The 19,969-nt window shown below is 31.2% G+C and overlaps 1 protein-coding gene across 1 annotated transcript; it reads left to right on the forward strand.

Moving 5' to 3' along the window:
- The first annotated feature begins 3,242 nt into the window (after window positions 1-3,242).
- On the forward strand, window positions 3,243-19,969 carry LOC129228267 (chromobox protein homolog 1-like). Its single transcript, XM_054862940.1, has 4 exons — window positions 3,243-3,380; window positions 4,669-4,819; window positions 12,386-12,480; window positions 19,484-19,969. Exons 1-4 carry the CDS (start codon window positions 3,250-3,252, stop codon window positions 19,635-19,637), a joined length of 531 nt encoding a protein of 176 aa, XP_054718915.1. The 5' UTR covers window positions 3,243-3,249; the 3' UTR covers window positions 19,638-19,969.

Here is a 19,969-nt window from a genome sequence, read left to right on the forward strand (position 1 = left end):
TCCTCATGCGCAGGTGCATATTTTTGCACCAGAGATCTTTTTGCTTCCAAGGCGGAGTTAAGCGCAACGAATAGCGAGAGTAATTCGAACGATAAACTGAAAGCGGGTGAGAAGAAATTTTCAATATATTTTTTTTTTCTTAAAATTATATTTAAAAAAAAAAAATCTTCTGTTTTAAAAGTACGCTCTGGTACTAGTTTAAATGATTGCATGCTAAAGTTTGTGTGCTCAGTTGTTTATGGTAGCATCTGCATTCATTTTGCAATTGAAACCAGAAGCTTCAAGTATCTGAGTGTTTTCATATGTCACATTTTACATCCGAACTTCTGAATATTACAATTATGCTTAAGTATTGCTATATTAGATGATACATGTGCTTGGCTAGGGAATGTCATGTCGGAACATGGACGCAGTGCTTACATCTGCGTGGGGTTTTAAAATGTTACGTTACTTACAATACAAATTAAATTACTTTGTTTTCTCTTTCTAAATTTGAATATTTAATGCTCGTAAAAAACCATGTTGAGAGCTGTGTACGTGTTTCCACATATCGCTTAAGGGGAAGGGGAAGTGGGAGACATTGGTTAGCTTTTTTACTTTAATTGTTTATCTCATCAAAAAATATAATGAGTTCAGTGGAGTTTCGAAAATCCGAGGTAATTGGGGCTCACCTTACCTTGAATTACTGAAAACCTATTGTCTTTAGGAAAATTTCACTCAAGCTTCAACATAAATTTTCTTTTAATTGCATCTACACGAATGTCCACTTAATTTACACATTTATGTGCGCAAAGCAACCAAAACATAACCAACTTCTCAATGTATTTTTATTATTAACTGTACTTACTCAAAGAGTTTTACAAAAGTAAGATTTCTATTTTCAAATTTTAATGAAAATCAAATTTTTAGTTACTAAAGGTATATAACTTGAAGTGAGGCTCCTTGGATTAAGTGGAACCTCGATCTTTAGTGACTACTGTATTTCGATTTTCTACAATAAGTTTCACTAAACACTTCTCAACACCACAGATTTTTTTTTTTTTTTTTGGAAATATTAAATTGATAAAACTTTTTTATATTAATTTTTCAATCGAACCTTGTTAAGTGGACCTATTATTTCTCTAGTTCAAAACTTTCCTGGAGGGGGTGGGGGAGGAGGGCGTGCTCAATGCATGACAAAAATGCTTCACAATGAAAAAGTTTTAAATATTCAGTTCAATATTTTGTTTAAATCTTTCAATTTGAGCAGTCTCAATAATTTGAATGTACTATGAACTATATTTCGTATTGATGTCTTAAATAGTTTGTTTTTAGTCATTTAATAGCTTTTGCTTTAAGGCTTTTTACTTTTTAGTTGAGTAAGATTAAGTAAAATACTAATCATAAATCTGTAAAGAATGCAGCTATAAATGCACTGCAATTTGATATTTAACTTAAATATTTTCGAGGAAAAAAATTAAAATTAAAAAATTTATTTATTTTTGAAAAAATTTGAATATTACCAAAATTAATGCAGTAAACTTTTTTTTGTAGTTTTTAAATAAATTATAACACATTTTTTTATTTCAATAAAATTTTTCATAATTTTTAAATATTCGTGTGAATTTGTATATTATTCATTTATGTTACCATTAGTAAATAAAAAAAATGCTTAAAAATTGTACTTTTTATCTTCATCCAACAGTCTTGGGTAACAGAGCCGTGTCCAAGGGGAGCGTTTTAGGGGTTAAACCCCTCCCATTGGGGAGAAAATAATAAGCCTAAGGAAGAAAATATTTAGTTGACTTTTATAACTTTAATGTAAGAAAGTGAAAGTTTGCAAAAAAAAAAAAAATTCTTTCTGAAATTTTTTGGCAATTTAAGACTATTTTAGAGCTTTACCAACTGGAACAACATTTTGGAAAAAATATGGTAATCTAATTTGCATCTACAAAAAGCTCTTTCTGTTTAGTTTATCAAGCATCATTTCAGAATATGAAACCTAATATACATGCTACATTACAAAAGAATCTGTGAGCAGCTTTTAATACTAATTGCAAAATACCGCATAGTAAACAGATTTGATTTAAAAGGAAACAAACAAGATTGTATTCGAAAGATGTAAAATGAAGGAATGCTGCTGCTAATTGCACAGCCAGAATTATTCTTGGGGGGGGGGGGGGGGTGCAGTTCTTACGGGTCTATAAATGCCATGCTGGGATTGGCAATTTAACGTAAAACGAAAGTTTGTGCTGGATTGAACTCTTCCCCCCTTCCCTCCATCGGGTAAGGATGTGGAAGTTTTAAAACCCCTCCCTTTATGAAAATCTGAACACGGGCCTGTTGGGTAAACCATCCAATAAATCTATTTTTTTTTTTACTAATTACTTTTACTTTTTCTAATTTTTTTTAAATTTTATTTTCTTTATTATTATTTTTTTTTTCATTTTATTCTTTTTCCATCTCCCCCCCCCCCCTGGAACATTTTGCTGCATCTATTTTATCTGACATATTTGTGCGTACTTAATTCAACAGAGTAGCGACAGATCAGGGAAAAGTCAGGGAATTTTGAAAAAATAACAAAAAATCAGGGAAAATTGATTTTATGAAGAATTTTTTTTTTTTTTTTTGCTGTAATAAAGTTATAGTAAAATTTCAATAATTTTTTTGTTTTCTTAGCAGTGCAACTAACTTTCTGACTGACCTTCGTAAATTCCTAAATGCACAGTTTTTTGAGTGATCTTTGTTTTTGTTGAGGAATAAGGGTTTAGGTTAAAATAAAGATGAAGGAGGAAATTTTGAGACTGACCGTGTAGGTAGGTAGAAGCTGCCGATGGCAACAATCCTGGTGTAAAAACTGGCTGCACAAAACAGAATTGGAGATACATAGAAAATATTTTATTCATATTCATATATGTAATTGTAGATTGAAAAGAAATCTGAAAATTATTCATTGACTATGATACATTGTAGGCTGGGTTTGTTGTATTCAGGGATGTGCACAGAAATTTTAGGGCCCTGCCACAAATGACTTTCACGGGCCCCCTCCATATTGTTTACCCCTACATCCCTATATATATTTTACTCCTTGTTCTTGTTCAGCCCCCCCCCCCCCCTGTTCACGTCCCTGTTTATATTGACAATTGACTAGGAATGTTGGATTACTTGTTTTGTCACATGTTTACTTTGTGTTATACTGTATACTTATCGCAGTTCTCTCTAATTAGAAATATTTGCTCATTTTAGGAATAGTAAAACTTGTTGTGAGTCATGAGTTCTAAGAGAAATAAAAATAAAGAAACTGTTGAAGAAGAGGAAGAGTATATAGTTGAAAAGATTTTGAATAAACGAATAAGAGCCGGGAGAACCGAGTACTTTTTGAAATGGAAAGGTTATCCTGAGTAAGTTTGATAACAATGTATATCTTCCTTTCATTCTTGATTTATCTAATTGAAAAAATAAAAGTAAGAAAAGCTCATTATGTAGGGGTAAAAAATCTTTTCCAATTTTCAATGTTTGATACACCCTGATACAAAAGGTTGAACTTGCCCTTTTTTGCTCGAAACTGTGCCAAAAATGTGATTTTATTATCCAGAAACATTAATTGCAAGAAAATTAATGCATTCACTTTTTGTCACTGAAAGTCAGAAAAGAGCCCATAAGTGAAAAAGAAAAAAAAAATCTTTATATTTAACATAATTTGCTGAAAATTGCATGCCATACTTTAAGCTTCAATCATTTTGCATGCTGTAAATTTTTTATTTTGAAAAGTTTTTTTTCCCAATGCTTCTTTAAATAGGCTTATTTTATTTCTTATTTCAACACTATATTTTTTAAAGATAAAATTAAAAAGTTCTAATGGATTTTAATAACATAGGAGCATAGAAAAAGTGTCTTGAGTTCATAAAAATATTAAAATTTATATTGAAAGACAATGCATTTAAGAAGTGTTACTTTTACCAATCGTACATGCATCATTTTTTTATAAAAAATATATAGTTTATTTAAAACATTATCTAACGATTACCTTGCATTTTGTTCAGAGCTTATCTCCCCCCCCCTCCCGGATTAAATTGAACTTGCCAGTTATCTTGCAGTGACTTAAGAAAAAAGGTGTTCGGAGGTTGTCTCCTGGAAAATTTTTAAAATTTCAGTCTTAGAACTTTTTAGTTAGGTTTTTAGTTATCTTTGGTAATGTAAATATAGGGCAGGTGCTCTTTCTTGAAAAAAAATCGAAACTCTAGTGTTACAAGAGCAAATTTTAAAGCAACTTCTGAAGAATTTAGAGAAAGGTCTCTCTCTCAAGTAATCTCTTTGTAAATGAGAAATAGTTTTTAAAAATTCTTAACAAGTAGAATTTAAGTCAAGCATTCAGAGGCATAAAACTTAATGCAGTTTCTCACTTTGAGTTTGATTGCAGATACCAATTTTGTGCTTAGCAGCACAGTTTTAATGTACTTTAAACTCTCTAGTATTTTTTATGCACTTCATGGATGCAAAAACTAGATTCAACATTTAAAAACAATGCTTATTAACTTTGCAAAATATTTGAGGTCCTAATAAAGTTCTTTTTTGTTTCACTAAGAGAATATGAAGCCTGTAATAAATGTTTTGGTTGAAGTAATAGTTTGATGTGTTTTAATGCCCCTTAAAAGAAAAAATTAAGCTCTATTTTGTAACGTGTCCTAGATCTGACAATACTTGGGAACCAGAAGAAAATCTTGACTGCCCAGACATGATTGAAGAATTTGAGGTTCAGCATAGAAAAAAAGAGGCGGAAAAAAAACACAAGTTAGGGGATGACAGCTCTCCTGTTCCTGTCAAGAAGGTTAAAGCAGAGGTCAGTAACTTGCTGTTCTAAAAACACTTTTTTAGGGCAGTTCCACAGTGTCGGATGTAAAAATTGCACAAAATTCATTATAAAAAACCAACTCATTTATTTGTAAACAATTTTGAACTGGATCAAAATATTTTTTAAAATACTTTCCGATATACAGTCGCTCCCAAAAGTGTTCGTACACTTGGAAATTTTTTAGTAAAACCAAACTAACACAAAACTTCGATTTCGAATATGAAGTCCAAATTTTTTTCACATCATTCCTATGTCATTGTAAATAAAACCCTGTGACAGATCTTCTGTTATTGACAGATATTCTGTTTGAAATGGGTCAAAACATGAAGAGACAGAGAAATAATACAACATGAAAGTCATCGTACACTCAAATATTTTCGAATAAATTCATGATTAAAATTATCATGTGTCATTTTTTTTAATTATTTTTGCATTGTGTTGACCCTTAAAGGTGATTTGGATTTAATTTTTTATTTATATATTCCTGAATATTGTGCTTACTACTTTAAAATGGCTGGTATTTGAAAACAAACACAAACACCATTCGTAAGTGTTGAATTTTTTTCCCCACAGTAGCAGTAAATTGTTTTGAAATGTCTCTAAATTAGTTAATTTATTCCATTCTGTAGTAAAGTGCTTGATAAAATGCTTAAAAGAAAAGAATTGGACTGAAAACAAGATAAGAAAAGGTCAACCGGCAAAGTTGACAAAGCGTGATTGGAGATTTACAGTTAAACTATGAAAAATACACATTTGAGTGCTGTAGAAGTTTTTGCAGAGTTAAATGAAAATTTGTACGCTTAATTTTCACCTAAAATTGTTCGCCAAGTTCTCTGATTAGCTGGATTAAATGGGACCTCTTCCCGCAGAAATTTTCTTGGCCGTGTGAAAAGCAAAAAGCTCACGCTTTTTGTCGCAAAACCAATGATTTTATAAATGAGCTCAAAACGTTTTGGAATAACTTCTTACTTACCCACAAAAATAAATTCATCATTTTTGGTTAAACTATTGTTATAATTGTAAATAGAAGAAAAAATTAAGAACTTAATCTTAAGAACTTAGTAGGACCAGTTGATCAGGACGTTGAAGGTGTTCTTGTGTGAAGGTGCGTATCAGCATCAAGACTTGGTAGTTTGGAATTTTTTGATGAAATAATGAATCATGCTGTTCATTTAAATATTTAAAAAACCAATTTTAAACTCTTAGCCAAAAATTTGGTTATCGGAGAACACTTTTTTTTATCAAGATAATGATACTTTTTCAACGTTTGAGTCTAGTGCCTCGAAAATTGCCCTCAAGTTTAGAAAACACCCCCTCAATCTCCAGATTTAAACTTAATCTAACATATTTTGAGATATCTGGAGGCTAGATTACGAAAATACGGCTTTGAAACGAAAGTAGAGCTAGAAACAGTAAGACTCGAAATGTGATTGAACACTTGCTCAGAAATTATGCAAAAAGAAAGAAAAAAAATAATGAAATCTACTCCCAGACTTTTAAAAGGTGTTGATACTGCATGATATTCTACTAAATAATAACTTAATAAAAAGCCAGATTATTCAATAATATAATATAGACATTTTTTAAAGTGTACAAAGACTTTTGTGAGATAAAATTTCTGGCACTTTTTGGTTTTTGATTTTTAAAGAATTAGGTTTTAATATTATTAAAAAAAAATTCATGCAGTTTTGTTGAAAATTGATAATAGATCTTATAATTAAATACCTGTTCCAAAATATTAATTCTAACCAATGGATATGGTCCTATTTCATTGAAAGTCGTAGGTGTACGAACACTTTTGGGAGCCACTGTATGTTGAATTGTTAAGCATGAAAAGAATTTATGATAAAAAATTTTAGTTTCAGAAAAAGAATATTTAACCATAGCTGCCAAGTGCTCCGTTTTTCCCGGAGTTTCTCCGATTTTTATTGCGTACTCCGAAAATCCGATTTATTCCAAAAAACTCCGATTTTTCGACTTTTCTTCACCTATTGATTTCAGAAGAAATTTCCTTATCCTTAAAGGCAGGATTTATGTACAAACTCAACAAAAGAGAAGACAATTTCTTTTGACAATTCATTTTTGGAAGCATTAGTGTCAGGATAAACATTGAGGGGAGCGCCGATCGGAGAACATCAGTTTTTGATCGAGCATTTCAGCTGCACGCGTGTAAAACATCGCCACCATGTTTGGTCATTCACAAAATGGAAGTCGACGATGCTAGGCGCCTAAGTTTTCAAAGAAGAAGCAGATTTGGGTGTTTTTCTTAACTGAAAAATCATTAAAGTAAAGTAAAATGTGCTACAATTTTTTTTATAAATATTTTGAATAATTTTCTTGAGAAATGAAAAAAAATCATACTATTTAAAATTTCATCTTATCCTCACTGCTTTGGAAGCTGTTGCGCTAAATATTTTCAATTAAATTGTAGTTTCATGAGGATTTTAAGTTATTTGTATGCAACAAGTTCAAACATTTCTATCCTAATTTTTGACTTAGTCGCCATATTTGGTCATTTTGTGAGATTTAAGTACTTCAGTCTCTTTTAATGACCTAGTTTCTAAAAACGGAATAAGATGTTTATTGCAATGCAAACTATTGAAAATAATTCAAAATGGGCCTTTTTTTTTTTCAGAAAATTCTTAATTATTTTCTTGAAATATGCAAATTTTTTTCTCCAGAATATTACTTTATCCTTATTGTTTTAGATGTTAACTACTAAATACTGATTATATTTCGTCTAAATTATAGTTTTTAAGGATTATTAATTATTTATAATTACTTTCATGCAACTAATTCAAAAATCTATTACCTTAATTTTTTGCGTAGTCACCATATTTGGTCATCCGCAAGATGTAATTAGATGAGATTAATTGCCTAAATTTCCGAAAACAGAATTGGATATTTATCTCAATACAAACTATTAAAAATAACATACAATGCAAAAAAAAAAATGTTTTTTTTTTAAGGGAAAATTTATCTGTATTTGATCCTCATTGACTTGGAGGTTTTGCTATAAACTGAAACTGTTTTATTTGAACTGCCGTTTCCTGTTGACTTCTCATTTATTCTTTTTTTTTTTTTTTTTTTTGCGAAAAGATCAGAAACCTATTTTAACTTAAATTTTCCGTTTGTAAAAAAAGTATTGAATAATACTCTTTTAGAATGTGCGAAGTCCTATTCATTTATTTACTTGTGAAAGTTGTAAAAACTCCCCCCCCCCCCCCCCGTTTGTATTTTAAAATTTAGCGACAGTATTGGCCACTAAATTTTTGGGGTCTAGTGGCCACTTCGAAAATTCCTGAGAATTGACCTTTACTATGAAGTTACATAAGAGCTTTACTTCCAAGCATAATAAGTAAATTGTGTGTTTTATTCTTCAATATATTCTTATGCAATGCATTTTTAATACACGTATATGCATTAAAAATATTTAAAAAGAGGTTGCAGTTTTATTAAATCAAACATCTATGTTTTGTTACTTTTCAATATGTAGCTACGTAACGATGCTTTTTTTTGGGGTAAAATAATTTTATTTTAATCTTGGTTGTAGTTTTGCTGAAAATCAAACATGAAAATTCAGAAAAGCATTATAATGGTGCTTAAAACTTATAGAAGCTTATGGTACAGAAGGAAGGCTTAGCACAGACCACAATTTCTTGCTCCTATTTTTTCCCTTCAGTGCTCCTATTTTTTTTATCTTGAGGTTGGCAGCTATGATTTAACTCATGGTATTGTACGTATGAGCTGAATCTGAAAAATGAAACTAGCAAAACTAAAATCCAAGATTCAGGTCAATGGTTTAATCTGCAACAATGTAACTACTTTTATATCAAAGAGCAATGAATAACTCATAAATTTTTTTTTAATTTTAGAGGAACACTCTATAACAAAAAAAATTGACGCACCAAAAAGCAATCGTCCGATTGCTTTGAAATTTCATATGCATGAGTGTTTTGATCAGATATGCTAATGATTAAAATTTGGTGTCCAATGAATGAATCGTTTGATCTTCATCGCATCGGAACTTCACATCCAGCAGATGTATATAAGGAGCCAACGGTTGTTAAAAATTTTGGTTTGGTTGAGATTCAGATTAACTTTTAACAACTTAAAAAATGCCTCGGCACAGAGTTTGTGCACATTACAAGCTATTGTCAGAGTTTGAGAGAGGTCTTATCATTCAAGGTGGCAAGAGATCAGGGAAAAGTCAGGGATATATCGGGGAATTTGGAAAATATAACAAAAAATCAGTAAAAATTGATTTTATGATTTTTTTTTTTTTTTTTTGCTTTGTAAAATTAAATATCTTAATTCCCTATGCATTTTCCGCTAATTATCTGTTCAAAAAAAAGTAAAATTATTGAGGTGCGATTATAGACTGCCGCATATTTGTGCATCCTTTTTCCTCAATGTCAAAGTATTCAATCTTACTTATTAAACACAGGATGAACTTTCTAAGATTGCTTCTATGTTTGTAAAGTTGTTTATGTTACCTAGCTTGAAGTTTCCTTTCACGCATGTCTTCCACTATGTATGTATATATATATATATATATATATATATATATATATATATATATATATATATAGGGTCTATTACAAAAGTAATGCAATTATTTTTTTGAAAAGTAATTTATTGAATAGATTTGAACACAACACTTAAAATTCTTCAAAGTAATGTCTTTAGGCTTTTGCACATTTCGTCTATCTTCTCTGCCATGACTGGTAAGTGCTCTGAAAGGCGTTTTGGGGGGCCTCCCCTAAGGTCTTCATCACAGCTGATTGGATCTCTTCTAGGGATGAAAAATAGGTTCATTTCACGCCTGCCTTAATCCGAGGGAACAAAAAGAAGTCTGCCAGGGCAACGTCAGAAAGATAGGGGGCTGGGACAACGTTTTCACCTGGTGTTTAGCCAGGAACTCGCGGATTCACAGCACGTTATGGCAAGGTGCTTCGGCACGAACTTGCCTCACACTTTTCTCATTGCTAAATCTTGAGTAATGCGAAGCACAGCAATAGACGACATGTTCAGTTCATTTGCAACCATCTTGATAGTCAATCAAGGGTAAAAGTTCAACAATTGAAGAACACGAGCCAAATTGTTGTCAGTTTTGCTAGTTGACGGCCGCACAGAGTGTTGTTCATCTTGAACCTCTTCCCGGCCCTCTTTAGAGGTCTTTAACCACCTCAAAACTTGTGAATAGGACAGAGAAGAGTCGGCGTAAGCCTCACGAATCATTTTGTTAGTCTTCTCAAGAGATTTTGTTGGTTAAGCAACAAAACTTAGTCGCGTACTATTTTTCCCATGACACAGCCAATGCACAGAGGTTAACATTAACTTACGTCCGGCTACTTCCACAGCTCGGAGGACATTGAGACTGGTTTTCAAGAAAACCTTAGGTTCCCCCTCACCTAAACCAAGTAGTTCTATTATACTCCGACCAATAAAATCAGCCTGAAAAAAACCATTGCATTACTTTCGGAATACACATTGTATAACCAACCATGTACAAAACAATAAATTTTTGCCCAAAAATTATATTTTGATCACATGTTTAAAGAATTATTGTGTGAAACAACTTAGCAATCTAATATGACATTCACATTAAATGTGTTGGATATGCCTAATCAATGTTGATAGCCAAATTTCGGAAATAAAAAGCCATTCTACGAAAAGTAAAAAGCTTAACTGGTTACAAAAAAAAGCAAACATCAACAATTATGACATTGAAAAGGAAGATTCTTTGGTTCACAATATGTTTCTTTCATAATTTCATCAAGTCTTTCAGTAAAAAATATTATAAACTGTGTAATACATATGTATGTATCAGTTTTAATATTTTTTTCATGTTTAGATTTTTTGTTAAATTTCCCTTTTTTTTTTTTTTTTTTGTAAAATACCCAGTTTTTGGGTATTTACCCGATCCACATCACTAGCTCAGTTTAGTGAGATATGACAGCTCGGATGGAAATGATTGAGCTGGCGGTGTATTTTATTGAACCTCATTAGGTTTTTTCGTTTTTCATTTCTTTTTTAATACAAACATTTCTGTTCAGTATATTTCGCAAACCTTTTATTCAGCGTAATGTCAATGGTTTACGTTTAATTAGAATTATGAACCGTGTTGATACCTCCTGGTTAATTTTTAATTGCTACATTAAGATGTTTTTTTTACCAACACGTATTCTCTTTTCAGGGTCCACGAGAGGCCATATCAGCCTTGTCAGAAACTAGGGGCATGGTCCTTAGAAGGGCCCAGCTCTTGAAAACTTTTTAGGGGGATGGGATCTGGAGACCGATCTGACGATGGGTCCACCTTGACCTTCGGCGGCCCTGTTAATTTTCCCTTGTACTATAATTAAAAATAACTGATTGAAGAATGCAGTTTATTTCTTGAAATTTCAAACACTCATCCATCATACAGAACTATAAAATGTTATGTTTGAGTCGGTATTTCAATTTCTCCGTAATTATGTCCCATATTTCCATTTCAACCAATATATCGGAAGGATAGAAATCTAAATATCGTTACCGTGGTAATAGTTATATATTGATATATGACAATATATCGGTATATCGTCCAGCCCTAGTTGTGACTTAATCTTTTAAAACGTTTTACTCATTCTATTGTTTGATTTTGTGTGTGTGGTTTTACTCATTCTATTTTTTGATTTTGTGTGTGTGTGGTTTTACTCATTCTATTTTTTGATTTTGTGTGTGTGGGTTTTCTCCCTTGTTTGATTGTTTATATAGTGTTCAATTCATTTTATGTATTGTTTCGCTTTTTCCCCTCTGGCCCTATGTGATATTATGTGGTGCTTAGGGGTTACTATATGTGTCTAATAAAAAAAAAAAAGAAAAAGAATGATAAAATCTGAGCAAATGAAATTGAAGTCCTCCAATTTACACATGAAAGTATGTCTTTTTTTGATGACCCCCTTACCATTTCAATTTACAAATTGCAGGGCTATCTAATTGCACAGCTATTTGGGAGGAAAGGCAAGCATAACAACTATTTTGTCAAAAAATAGGCAATACAGCCATTTTGCATTCAAATTTTAAAATATATTCATGATTGTTTTAACAAATTAGTAACTCAAGCAAGGAAAAACTCCCTATGTTTTCCCTTGCACTGTCTTTAAGACTCGCTCATTCTTTTTCTTCCTTTTTTTTTCCTTCAGAATAGTTATATCCAATTTGTGGAATTTTTAAGGCACATTTTCAAAATAGTGCAGCACATTAGGCCATTATAGTTCGTAAATCTTTGAAAAAACTTCTTGTTTTGCAAGTTAAAATATAAATGGCTAATCTAAAATAAATGTGTTGCAGAAAAAAAGAAAAGAACATGAAAAAAAATTGTGTAACAAAATTTACTATTTCTCTCATTTTGTTATGTTTCAATATGCATCCAAATACATGACAAAGGAAGAGAGGTAGTAAATTTCTTATCCAGATAATGTACAAAATATACATACTTCATAAATCAGTATCCAAGTAGTTATCAACAGTTTTGACTGTTAGAATGTCCATTTAAAAGGTGTCTACTTTCAGGAGGAACGTCCTCGGGGATTTGATAGAAATCTAGACCCGGAAAGTATTATTGGTGCCACAGATACAACTGGTGAACTCATGTTTTTGATTAAATGGTAAGAACTTGTGAATTATGCTCAATTACATATTTTCCTGCCAAGTTGTGAAGTCACTTTAAAATATCTAGTAAGTTTTGTGGTTAAATGTTTCAAGAGTTTTAAATCTCTTGAAATCTACATGTGATATTTATAGTATGTATTATGGTAGTGCCTTAAATATTTTTTGACTAAGTGCTGGATTGTTTTTTAATGTCCTGAAGGGTATGCACTCAGGGTATGTTCATATCTCTCGCGCAGCTCAGAAACGGTATTTAGTCAAAAAATAAAATTTTATATGTGAACATGCACAGTATAGAATCGACTTTTGCACCGTTCTTGATTACAGTTCCAAAAAGGTTCATTGTTGGGTTTTGTGTCAAATTCAATGCAGACCAAAGTTATGTCATTTGGAGATCAGCTCAGGGTTTGTATGCGTTAAAAAAACCACAAAAGCTGCTTGAAATAAAAGTTTATCTTTTAAATACTTGAATACCTTGGAAAATGTTAAAATGTAGGTTGCAGTCCTTGATCTTTATGACTTACTTTTGAAAAAAAAAAAAAAATGCTGTTATCAATATTTGTTGAAATTAGATGGACCAATTACTATATTATTCTGAATACCCAGTATTAGGTTGTAATTCCTACCAAATATTCTATTAACACTAGCTACATCGCCCGGCTTTGCACGGTCCACCTCAAAAATAAAAGTTATGTCAAGTGACGGGTGTTCAACAATCAGGCTTGAACAAAAAAAATCCGTAAAATTTTGCAGCAGATTTCAGAAAAATAACCAAAAAGTAAGCATTTTAAATCTCTCGATTACAAGAGAAGCCTTCAAAACAACCCAGAATTTTATTTGCTGAAATTAGAGACAAAAAATAACAACAGATCTTTCGTCTCAATAATTTTCTTCAAGCTATAAATTTTATAAAAGTATTGTTGCAGAAAGTTGAGATGAAGCATTTGAATGGAGGAAAGCCTTCAAAAAATGGGGATTTTATGTCACTCTAAATGTCATAATAGTTTTTAATTGATATCTCTGCTAATTATTATCGAAGGATTATATTAAATAGCCAAATATAAAGACGGGAAGATTACGAATCCATCGATACCTGGTTCAATGGTCAGTTCACTGTGGTTTGGGAGAAGAAACTTGGACGTAGATGGCTACATAAGTACATACATAGATGCATACGCTCAGTTTTTAATTATATAAGTTAGCCATGATATTTTTATTTTATGCCAGTTTAAAACAGAAAAGTTTTTTTTTTTTTTTGAAATATAAATCCATTTATTTCCTTTTAACATCCTAAATTTATCTACATTAAAAGTATAATTATTAAGTTCAGATAAATAAAATGTCATTTCAAACCCATAAGTAATATGGTAAGTGGCTAATTTGGTTTATGTAGGTTTGCAGTTTCTATATTTCCCTATAAATCTGTAAAACATTCTTATTTTCCAAAATTCCTGTATTTTGTAGTCCCTACTTCCTTGCATCTCCTATTTTCCCCCATCGATCTTCGGACACCATGATTGGCACTGAAAAGCTTATTTTTTGGTAAAATGTCAATGCCAAACTCGTGCTTCGTTGAAAATGTTATGCCTTGTTTGAGATTTCATTCCTTAAGCATCTGTTGAAGTTTCAATTATTTTTAAAGCTTATTAGTATAGGAACATAGCTACCTCAAACCAGCTTATTTTATTCTTTATTTCAATAGTTAATTTCTTGTTTAACTTGATTTTAGTTGTTGGGCCTAATCAACCTAGAGAATAAGATTTAACACTCAGTCTTGGATTTTGATTAAACTTAGCTTGTTTGTTCCTCTTATGTGTTTAAGAAATCATGCAGAAGATTTTTGATAAATCTCAAATTGTTTTGGTTTTTCAACTAGTTAAAAGTTTTTGGTGTTAAAGTTTTTTATGATCAGATGAGAGAATTTGAATTTGTTCCTGTATGGAAAACTAATTATAAAGGATTCATTGATTGAAAAGCAGCATTGATATAGTTAGTACAAGTATAGTTTGATGTGCAAGGAATCGAGAAGAATGTAACAAACCTTTAATTATCTTCAGTTGGTTGGGGAAATTTAAAACTAAATTTCGGGATTCACGGCAAGTAAAATCACTAAGAGAAAAGATACCAAAGCTTGGAACTGTTATTATTTTCATTATCAATGCACCAATAGATATGTTCTGCATAAACTAATCAATTTGCTAGTTTTTTGCACTTTTTTGTAATATTTTATTTCAGGGTGGCGACAGATCAGGGAGATCAGGGAAAAGTCAGGGAACTTTATTAATCAGGGAAATATCAGGGAATTTTGAAAAAATAACAAAAAATCAGGGAAAATTTATTTTATGAAGATTTTTTTTTTTTTTGCTTTACAAAATTAAGTACTCTAATTCCCTACACATTTTCTGCTAATGAGCTGTTAAAAAAAAAAAGTAAAATTAATGAGGTGTGATTATACACTGCCGCATATTTGTGCATCTTTTTTCCTCAACGTCAAAGTATTGAATCTTACTTATTAATCAAAGGATGAACTTCCTGAGATTGCTTCTGTGTCTGTTAGGTTGTTTATTTTACCTAGCTTAAAATTTCCTTTTACGCTTTCAATGCTACGTAAAATAAACAACCATACAGGCAAAGAGGAAGCCTTCATTAATGCCTTAGCTTCTTTGCCTTTATTCCGTTGTCTTGAAGTGATTAGCGTACTGTAATCACGATCTCAAGAAGAAATCTTTGGTTTTTGAATTAATACTTTAAAAGCTTAAAAGTTATCATTTCTTTGCATTTTCAATTAAATTGCTAAAACTGAACTTTCAATAAAAAAAACTTTTGTTTTTTGCCGTTATACTATTTGTTGCCACCGCAGATCAGGGTTGGCAAGGTTTTGGACACTACGGTAAAAACCCTGGTTTTTACCGTCCTGTCCAAAACCCTTGTGTCCAAAACTGTCCAAAAGTGTCCAAAACTATATTTTTAGAAAAATTGTATTCTGTTAGAAAACATCAAAAACAGAATAAAATGTATCAAAGTAATGTTTTAGATAGAACATTTATTCAATGAGAACATTCAACTTATTTATGCAGCTGATTTAAAACTAGTTATATAGAAGTTGAATTCTCGATTAAAATTTCAATTTGTATGCATGATTTTATTTAGCTTTTTTATATTAGTAACCGAATTTCCCTATGTTTATGCAGGTGGGCAAATAAAAGCAGGGTTTTTATCATCCTGTTCAAAACCATTGTGTCCAAAACTACTTTTTGAGATTTTGTGAGAAAATATCAAAAACAGAACATATATATATATATGTAACTTATTTATGTAGCTGATTTGAATCTAGTTACATAGAAATTAAATTCTACAATAAAAATTTCAATTTGCATGCAGGAGTTTTTTTTATTTTCCACAAACCAAATTTTTCAACATTTATGCATGTATGCAAAAGAAAGTGTTCAAAATATGGTGTTATAACTGACTTAAATGCAATAAATTACAAATTTTTTTCATAGTTACAGAATGTATTATATTAAAAATATGAACAAAAAAAGAATAGCACTAGTTTTATAACATAAGTGTTTCATCATCAATTTCTTGTTTTTTCATCTATGATTTAAAAAATAATTTTCGTTAAACCGTCGTGTAAAACTTATTTGAAAAAACATTTAAAATTTTTTTTTTCTTTGGCTCCTAAATATTGCACATTTTGTAATATTCCTTTGAGTTATAAATGGAACTGAAATTAGTTGTCTTGGTTGTGTTGTGAATTTCCTTTCATAACTCTACCAACTGTTACATAAGAAAGTTTTTATGTAGTAGTTATTGGCAATTTTTTTAAGTAAAATATTTTTAATTAACATTTTGGAGAAAAATATTACCAAATATTCATTAATTAAACCTCATTATTATCTATAATTATGCATTACAAATATTGCAGTAAATACGAATTGATTAGATAACACCTGTAGCATAGTTTTGGACAGTTTAAGACAGTTTTGGACACTTTTGGACAGTTTTAGACAGTTTTGGACGGTAAAAACCACCTGTCCTGTCCTAAACCAGTTTTGGACAGTCCAAAACCCAACCCTGCTGCAGATTATAAAGGTTTTCTTTTCTTCAGACTTAAGTGATTCTTTAATTTTATAACCAAGTTGTATTCTTTTATATGTTTTGAAATTAACTAATTGCTTTTTTTTTCTTTTTTTTTCTTGCATTTCAAAGTTTTTTGTTACAAAAGCAATCTAAGATTTTTTTTCATTACATTTTTTTTTTCATTGAAATGATTTTAAATAGAGTTAACTTGTTTACTTAAATAAATTTTTTTTATTGTCAAAATGCTGTAATCATTCATTAAAACCTATGTTCTTGATTAGAGAAAAGCTCCCTATGAATGGATGTCAAATGGTTTCATCTGTTTTGCATAAATATTCTATTCTTTCACTATTACTTGTTATTCTTGCAACAATTATTATACTGTTTGAAAACTTAGTTAAAAATGACTTTAATTACTTTTTAGTTCTATCTTAAATACGCATATGGTTTTAAGAGTAATTTTAATAGTTTCTTAAAATTCTCATGCTAAGTGGTTTCTGGAAGTGAAGTTTTTTTTTTTTTTTTCTAAATTTTCTATAATCTTTCCATTGTAGAAAAATTTAATGTACTGTTTTGTAGGTTCCCCCCCCCCCCCCCCCCCCCCCCAAAGATTGACTTGATATATTTTTTTAACCATTTTATTAAAAAAAAGTAACATCTTTTGAAAATATATCTTTAGTTCAACAACTTTACACAGCTTAAAACGTTAAAAATACTGCATTTTATACAGATATACAATGGATTTCAAGTAGAGCAAAGAAAGAAAACGATTATCATTGGTAACGTAAATCAGAGAAATTTGGTGAACTTAATCAGGGAAAAGTCAGGGAACTTTTTTTCACAGTTCCTGTCGCCACCCTGTATTTGAAAAACAACAATAATATGAAAAATGATTTTATTCTTGACACAATAATTTAAATTGCTTGTGATTAAAATCCAGATATTTTGCCCTTGAAGACATGAAAAATTGACATTTTAAGGTAATATAACCAAGATAGCCAAAGAACGAGCCACTGGCTCCTTCTTTGGGACACAAATCTAGATATATATCCATATACTAGATTACTGCCATAGTTCAATAACGAGACATGGTAAAAATTTTGCACTCTAAAATGGGAAATGTGTAAGGCAATATGACATTAGAGAGTGGGAAAACTGGAATTCATCTTATCTCTATAAAACTAGATAAAGCATGAAATACTGTGTTTATCAATATAGAAATTTCAAAATCAAAACTTTTGTCTTGAACTAAAACAGCAATAAGTATGTTTATGTAGGAATAGTAATTTAATTTGCATTTTAGAAAAATGCAATACTATAGAAAATCTCAATTGAAACATTTTTCTCCAGTTAATATTTTATTTTTAAATATTTTTCACTGAAAAAAAAATCATATTTTATTTTTGCATCAAAAAGTTATAAAAATTGGCAGAGTTTATGGTCATTACTAGCCGCAGGGCGGCTAAATTAGCCACTCTCAGCGTGAGGATGAACCCTTTGGTGATGTGCTTAGGAGGTTTTGCTGCCTTCTTGCTGCTGCCTGCTGCGCAGCATAGACCTTGACGCCTAAGGTGTCTTACTCAACCCGCCTACTTCAGGTTTCTGCTGCTTCCAATTTCAATGGAGGTACCGCAGGGTTACTTTAGGACTTTGCCCCGTATTTTACCCCTGACACTGCTTAAGCTAGTGAAAGAATTTAATTGACGTTTTTGGGATGTAAATTACATTTTTTTAAAGTAAAGAAAAAATCATGGCATCAAAAAACGTGCTTTAAGCTATTCATGTTGACATAAGCCTTTATTTTTTAATGGTCTGGAGCAATTTCATAAAAAGCCAGAAAGTTTTTAAAATGTGTAAAGTTAAGGAACTTCTGGCATGCTGCATAGCAGAAAACAAATTTAAATTGTAACAGTTAAAAAGTTAACTATGTTAAGTTGTCTATGTGGTGCATTGTATGCAAAATTTGATGTCATGCGGTGACTGCTTAAATAGCAAGTCAATCTTTCTCTTATTTGGTACCATATTGCAGTAGGCGTTTTATTTTGATGTGTGCTCAGAAGATTGATCTGCCACTCAGAGGATGTTGAAATTTATTTGAGGTATGTGAAAAGTAATGAGTTGGTTATCCTGCTAAAAGTGCCGGAGTGTTCTAAAACTGCACCCTTAGTGTAACAAAGGAGTTTTTGAAAAAGTAAATAAAATATGAAAAGTTGATGTTTTGAATGCTAATCCTCACGGGACCGGATGGTCTTATCGGGCAGAGAACAGATTACAGAGCCGGTCAGAGTGGATTCAGTTTATCAAGAGCTGTCCTCTACAATTGAGTGGTTCCTGTTTTGCCTGGATTTTGGGCAGCTTATCTTTGCAGCATATGGTGAGACATCCTCTGCTGTTGCACGGGTTTGCCTGAATTGGATTGACCATGGAATTGGAACGGCAGAAAACAAACAGGAGTTTTAACTCATCTGTACGTCCGACAAACGGATGTTGACTTTGTGTTTTTCATAGGGGTGCGCCAAATTTAAAGTGTGAACTGCTAGTGGTGAGAACATTTTTAAATAGTTGATTCTGGACAGTACCAATGTAGTGGCATGGTTTTTTAGGATGGACTCATTTAAAGAATCAAAGATGTTTTAGAACTGGTATTTAAATCATCCATATAAATTGTTTATCAGGATAGTAGGGTAATTTTATCAGGATCAGTATGCCCTTTTATCCAGAAGCACCTTGCGTCTTTTTGGATCTGGGGGAAACACTATCTGTTTTGTTGTTATGAAAGTAAGATTTTTGTTGGTATGTTATTTTTATTTAATTTAAATTTATCATTTGATGCCTTAGAATGAACTCCTTTTGCTTAAACAGAGCTATATCAACTTTTGGCTATTGAGAGTTAACTGCTTTGTGCTATTCTGCTTGCAGGAAAAACTGCGATGAAGCAGATCTTGTGCCAGCCAAAGTTGCCAATAAAAGGTGCCCTCAAGTAGTGATCAAGTTTTACGAGGAAAGACTTACTTGGCACGCGGGAACTTCAACAGAAGATGATGACACCAAAGACAAAGATGCAAAGAATTAAAACCAGCAGAATGGTGCTTTTATCAAACCACATGTTTTTACTGTTAATGTCTCACTTTGTAAATATTCATTGTCATAAGATATTGTGAAATATTTGCATCTGTGTCACTTTTGTATGTTAAAAAAATGTTTTGTGGGGAAATATATTTCATCAAAATTTTAATTCTAAATTTTGTTGTGAACAAGAGAGAACATTCTAAAATGCACTAAAAATGATGTATTGTAACTTTAGTATGCTTGTGTTCCTTTTCGTTTTTCTTTTAAGCAGTTGGATAGAAGTAACAGCTGTAAATGGTAATTTGAGAAATTTTTTTAATTCTTATTTGAAGCTTT

The sequence above is a fragment of the Uloborus diversus genome, chromosome 1 (assembly GCF_026930045.1).
Source record: "Uloborus diversus isolate 005 chromosome 1, Udiv.v.3.1, whole genome shotgun sequence".
Lineage (NCBI taxonomy): Eukaryota > Metazoa > Arthropoda > Arachnida > Araneae > Uloboridae > Uloborus > Uloborus diversus.